Here is a 6,837-nt window from a genome sequence, read left to right as displayed (position 1 = left end):
CCATCTCTACGTCTCAACTCAAGATTTCCCACAGACGGCGCCAAGTGATACTCACGGGAAATTTAGGGTCCGATTCCGGCGAGTGTCACTAATCCAGACGCAGGTTTTGAAATAATCCTGAGCCTGAAATCACAAATGAGACCGTTAGAAGGGGGCCAGGAGGGTATCCTGGCGTAGCCCCTCCGACGCTCAAGTCAGAGACTGAGGATATATGAGGAGAGCAGCTAAGGGCGCTGCTGAAAACAATATAGTGAATGCTAAATCATACGCTCAAACTTGGTATTTATAGGAGAATACCTGGACTGCTCATGGGCCCTTCACCTGTGAGCTCTAGAGATGGGCCGGGAGTTTGGGCCTGATCTTGATGGGTCCATCGCTGGGTATCATAATTCATTGAAATTGTTTGTTATAATTTTTGCCATAGAAAATTTAACCTTACCGAGAATGTATCTATTTAAAATAATATATTTAATGTTACAACTACCTAAATCAAAGGCACCGCTTTGAAGTCAACTGTCCATTCGATTTGTGTTCCCACTCATTATCGGTGGCAAAAGTGGGCAAAAAGTTCATCACGATCCGTGAAAAATAAAGCGTCCGGTAGGATCGCGACGCGTGTCAGGCACTTTGTGGCAAGTGAAAATACACTTCCCGACTCTGAACTCTCGGGATACTTGGTAGCACACTTTCTGGATAAAACAAATATTTGATTAAAAAATATATTAAAGATTTCTTATAAATAAAATGTAGACTGTTTTGATATTTGGGTTGGATTGAGATCAGTCGAGTTGAGGTGGGGTGTTTTTAATTTCATATCTCGAATTCGAAATCTCGTCTTTTTATTATAAAACTAATATTAGAAAGTAAAAGTGAGTTAAAACTCGACTCGATTTTTAATTTGACCGAGCTCGATTATTAACTCGAGTCAAGTTCAAGTTTTAGTTATTTTTTTCTGAATAGTTATATATTATTTTTTTTAAAAAAAAACATACAAGGGTATTTTTGTTCATATAAGTAGAAAATTAACAAACTTAAAATAATAGACAATATCTTAATATAAGTAGTTATGCATGAACTAGAATCCCATCAAAGATTCAACACATTTTCAATGCTCTAAAGATACATATAAATGAATTTTATTTGTTACCCAAAAATCAATTACTTCATGAGCATGGTGAAATTGCTTTTTACTATATATTTAATGAAATGCTTCATGGTTCCTACTTTACCTCAATCTTAATTCACTACATTCATGTACAAATGAAGCTATGAGGATCAATACAAATGAACTACTTTACCTCGATCTTGATTCACTACATTCATGTCATGTTTGGACTTTTGCGAGCATGAAAACAAAAAATTTAAGAAATAGTTAATTACGTTTGATTTTAACTACTTTAAAATATTAATAAATGTGTGTGAAAATTATGAGAGGGAATGGAGTGGATTCAACTGGCCACGAGAATTAGCGTCAAAGTCGGTGGAGTGGATATTGATCTTGACAAATAATGACCCAAAGAAAAATAGTTCGATGAAGAGATTTTTATTCTCGATGTTTAGATATGAAGAAGAATATATAAGTCGAATTCAACTATGTTTAAACTGGTAGAGATTTGGACTGCATCAACGGGTCAACGTGGATCTTGACCGGGAAATGACTCCAAGAGAAATTGCTAGACGAGAGACTTCGCGATGTTTAAACTGAATTACCCGTAAACCATACTTAGGGCTGGGAAAATATACCGAAATATCGAAATACCGAAATATCGTACCGAAAAAATACCGAAATTATCGAAAAAATCAATATACCGAAAATTTCGGTACGGTATACCGTACCGTATCCACCCCTAACCATACTTGGGTTTGAGAGAGAAAAAAGGCAAAGACTTTGAATCACGTCCCGAAAAAAGAAAAAGAAAAAGAAAAAGGGTGTGTGCCACGTGGCGTACAATCTCTTTTGAATTCGAGCCACACGATTCCACCCCATTTATCCTTAATTTTCCTGAATTCACCAATCTGACGTGGCACCTCTACATCTTCTTTATCCTTCCCCTGAACCAATCCCACAACTATTTCTCCCTTCGTATTATTTTAATTTTTGTTTGTGTGTACTCTCACATATCCGTTTTCTTTCGCTTTCTTTGCCTTCTTTCTCTGTATTTTTTCGATTCTTTCCTCTTATTTTGTGTTTCTGCTCTGCTGTTTCAGTAATTTTCTCAGTTAAAGATCGAGTCTTTTGGGGTGTTTCTGCCCAATTTTCAATCGCTTTTCTATTATGAAAGATCTCAGAAAATTGATCTTTTTGCCAAAGTTTGTTAAAAAAATCAAAACTGCCATCTTTATAGTTTTTCCTCATAATCAAGAATTTCAGTGAGTGATTTCAAATTTCTTGTTACTGGTCTTTGAAAACAAGAAATTTCCATGGTTCTGACTTCCCCTTTTAATGATTTGAGACGATATATTGGATTATTCAGTGATATTTATTTCGTGGATCCATAAGTGGCCCTGGTAATTTGTAAAAAGTTCATCTATTGAGATCTTAATTCTGGAGGTGCATCAGAATTTCCTCCATCAAAAAACTGAGATTGAGGAAATTAATTTCGTTCAGCTAGCTAAGAAGGTTTTGAAATTTCTGTAAAGAAGAAAAAGCAAAAATTGGAAAACTGATGGTGACTGCAGCCGGCACTATACAGGTTACAATTTTCGTACTGAAAAATTGTTTCTTTAGGTTTTAAGGTTTTTATTTGCATAGTTTGACTTGTTGTAGGTTTCTGGTGTTACAGTAGTATCAGCAAGAATCATGCCTTGTTTTTAACCACTGTCAGTGAAATGAAATTATGCTTGAAAATACTGCACTGGTGAGAGGGTAAAAACACCCGGGAAAAACTGGACAATGAAGTACAGTAGTTTAATTCGATGAGCCAAGTAGCTTGTTCTTGAATTTTTTGTCCAACAATTCTGTTTGTTCCGAATATTAAGTCAATGTTACACTGATGCTGTAGTATTCCAGCCAGGTGTTTTGATGTAGTTTGAATCATTTAAACATGCCATAGCTGCAGTTTCTCGAGTATCATTCTTGAATCTTGACATATAGTGGGTTGTTTTCTATATTCCTCCTACCACAGGAACAAGATGGAGGCACGGGGTCAGGCGCTTTTCCTCGTAGTAGCAATAAGCCTCTTTTAGAATTGGGTACAGCTGCTGGTACCCTGTCGAAGGAGCAGTTTCATGATGGGGAAGAATTTTCTCCCAAGGTGTACATCCTCTCTTGTCTATAACTGTTTCGGGGCTAATATCCAACTTATCTTGCGTTTTGGCAGCTTATTTTATTTAGTTTTAATATTCTGTTCAAATAGGCGAGGAAGCCGTATACGATCACGAAACAAAGAGAACGATGGACGGAAGAAGAGCATAAAAAATTTATCGAGGCACTGAAACTTTACGGTCGAGCTTGGAGGAGAATTGAAGGTGTTTATTTTGTTGAGATGCTGTTTTGTAAATGTATCTTTCAGTATTTCCCTTATATTGGTGAATTTTGAAATTTTATTTCATCATCTTTACAGAGCACGTGAGTACAAAAACTGCGGTGCAGATTCGGAGCCACGCACAGAAATATTTCTCCAAGGTCTTACTGCTGCACTTATATCAGTAGCAATATCTACACTTACATCTGTTTGCCGCCTTTTTGGGCGAGAACTATAATGTTGGGCTCCAACTTTGCTATCGATAAACTTTATTCTATTCATATCGCATTGATATTAAATGTCTGTGTGGTGATTAGGTTGCCCGTGATCCAAATGGAGCTGATGCTGACTCTGAAAAGCCAATTGAAATTCCTCCTCCGAGACCTAAAAGAAAACCAATGCACCCTTATCCTCGTAAGTTGGTTTGTCCGGTCAAAACAGGACTTGTAATACCCGAGAAACCAACAAGGTCTTCGTCTTCTATTCTGTCTATTTCGGAACCGGAAGACCAATCTCCTACATCGGTATTATCAGCAGTTGGCTCAGATGCATGTGCTAGAGCAAATTGTTTGTCTCTAATTTCTGGTTCAAAAGATGAATATTCAAGCCCGGATGAACACGTTTCTCCGGTACTAACTCTATTTATTTTACTCATCTTCCTACAGTGCATGTCATATGGCAAACTCTTGATCCACTTGAAATGTTTATGTTATATTGCAACAAGATGATTTATTATTATTAAGAAAGATTCAAGCATAGTTTGTGTGTGATTTCTTGTGATTAAGTTAATACAAAAGAATTTTTTTACCATATCTATTAAAGTTTATTTTGGCATATATGAAGGGAGTACGATTATATAACAGAAGAATGGGTGTTTATGGTTGAACAATATAAATCTGCAATGCATTTCATTCTCTCTGCTTTATATTTCTACCCTATTGTTTAATTCAACAGTTTAACTGGACAGGAATTGGAGCTTTTGTCTCAAAACGAATTTCTTGTTAAAGAAGAATCAAACGAATCAGCTGCTCAGTGCTTGAAGCTGTTTGGTAAAACGCTACTCATTTCCGATCCTCATGGGCCAGCTAATCTAGCAGCATTCGAGTCCTCTGGTGAAGACGTGGGGACTTGTTTATTTTCTTGGAGCGTTGCACCTTTGTCACTTTATTGTGGCGCAACAAATAGCGATATTTATTACACGCAAGTGGTACGTGAAAACTCACACCCTGTGGATACACGATGTCCGGTTTCTTTACCATGGTTGACACTCTGCAGCGCCAAATCTCCGTCAGCTCAGGAAGTGCATAATCCAACCCCAATCAAAGGTCGAATCTTGTGTGATATGCCATGCAAAGATGAAGAAAAGGAGGGGTCCTCAACTGGTTCAAATACAGAATCTGTTTGCACAACAACAGGGGGAGAGAAAAACTGGGGAGCTGATAGCTATTGCCACTCGTTTGAGATGAAATCCAAGGGACAAAAATCACTGCCCTCCAAGTTTAGCAAGACAATGTCAGTTAAATCGGCTAAACATGGAAAAGGTTTTGTGCCTTATAAAAGATGCCTTGGCGAAAACCTATCTACCTCGACCTCGAATGAGGCTTCCGAAGAACGGGAGAAACAGAGGGTTCGCCTCTGCTTATAGAAGCTGGTAAAGAAAGGTTATGCGTTTTCCGAGGTGCAATGACTATAAAAAATTTAGCAATGCATTTCTAGTGTAATTTTTGTTTACCTCTTGAATCTTGAGATGTGTTTTATGTTTCAGAATTTCCAATGTTGTAATGTGCGAGGAGTTGAATTGTGTTTGTGCAATATCCCTTACATCTCTGAGCTTTCTTTGTACAATTTGTAGTGTATATATAACATTAAGAAGAGCTTGGAAGTTCATTGTGGAAGTTTTGTTGTTTATTTGCATTTCCTTTATATTCTACTCAGTGCATATGCTCCTCTTGTAGAATGATAGTTGGATATGCTTGAGTAAATATTACTTTTACAGTATATGCTACTGTATGCAACTTTCAAATTGGGAAAATGTATATCAATAATACAGAATATTTACTGTTTTATCAAAACTTATAGTCGACGGTAATTTGATTTCTAAACTTACATTGATTTTCATAATATTTATAGATTCTTTAGTTGTACAAGTTAAACAGTTAATCTATGTTACAAACATAAAATGAATGAAATCTGTTGAATAATGAAGCATAACTGAAATCATGCAATCAAACTTATACTATGATAGCATTTGCAAGAGTTTGTTTCAAATGTCTCTGAATTTCTAGTTAACGAAATGTTTGAAAATTGTATATAAAAACTAAGAAACATGTTGTTACAAACATTAGTCATATTTATCACTACACAGAGGTGATGTATTTTATGTGTTATTTTCAATTAAAAAATTATAATACTATATTTTACTAATATATACACAACCCTATGTGTGACAAGAAAAAAGAGGGGGTGACTGAAAAGGGAAATAGGTGCAATGTTATCCGATCTTTCTCAAAGTTAGGTTTTGGGAATATTGATGAAAGATAACAGGAAAAAAAGGGTGGGTGTTGGCAGATATCCCATAAAAATAATATAGACTGAAATAAAAATTGACACTTTACAAAAATTCCATATTTTCTTTTTCTCAACTCTTTTCCAATTTTTTGGATATGATATTTGTGAACTAATTTATGAAAGTGGTATCGTGATTATAACTTTTTTTTCCCTCTCGATAGAGCTTGATAGTTAAGTTCAACGGAAATAATCTATGTTCGGATCTGAATTGAACTGAAACATAAAGTAAATTTTTTTTTTCGTATTTTGAGTCTATCAATAAAATTAACACTTACACTTAAAAACTATCATCGTCCCAATTATATATACATGTTTTTTTTTCCTACACATACTAAAAAATATGACCTATATAATTGAGACGAAGCGAGTCAAGCAAAATGATAATCATAAGTTCTGTTAGCTGGACAATGAATTTGTTGCAATAAGTGGTGCGACTCAATATTTTTTTTAAAAAATTTATATGTTAATTTTGGATAATTTAAAATTAATTTGATATGAGTTCGGGTAGAAAAAATTTCTTGGCTCCGCTTGGTTATTATAGACTCTGAAACTCAGTTTTCGTCTAATCTTGGTGCTTTGATGAAGTGTGATTCATCAACGTAATTTAGGAAATTTTTTAAAATAGTAGCGTAAAAAACCCGCGCAAGCCCAACTCTATTTGGTGGATCTAATCCGTATATTCTCGTTTTACTTTGGGACGTGGTGGGCACCAAAAACAATTCCGTTGGCCTTAGACGCACACGTGTCCCTTGATTTTCAAGTAAACCCCTCATCTTTCCTCATTTCCACGGACTACCCCTCCATT

At 35.7% G+C, this 6,837-nt stretch overlaps 1 protein-coding gene across 1 annotated transcript; it reads left to right on the top strand.

The window, feature by feature from the left end:
- Positions 1-2,019: 2,019 nt before the first annotated feature.
- On the top strand, positions 2,020-5,359 carry LOC140964982 (protein REVEILLE 2-like). Its single transcript, XM_073425000.1, has 7 exons — positions 2,020-2,374; positions 2,454-2,693; positions 3,126-3,254; positions 3,357-3,468; positions 3,564-3,625; positions 3,782-4,093; positions 4,432-5,359. The coding sequence occupies exons 2-7, from the start codon at positions 2,667-2,669 to the stop codon at positions 5,107-5,109; spliced, it is 1,320 nt and encodes a 439-aa protein (XP_073281101.1). The 5' UTR covers positions 2,020-2,374; positions 2,454-2,666; the 3' UTR covers positions 5,110-5,359.
- The last annotated feature ends 1,478 nt before the right edge of the window (positions 5,360-6,837 follow it).

The sequence above is a fragment of the Primulina huaijiensis genome, chromosome 18 (assembly GCF_012295235.1).
Source record: "Primulina huaijiensis isolate GDHJ02 chromosome 18, ASM1229523v2, whole genome shotgun sequence".
NCBI classification, from domain to species: Eukaryota; Viridiplantae; Streptophyta; class Magnoliopsida; order Lamiales; family Gesneriaceae; genus Primulina; species Primulina huaijiensis.
The sequence above is the reverse complement of the archived record's forward strand: the minus strand, read 5'-3'. Positions and strand labels throughout refer to the sequence as shown.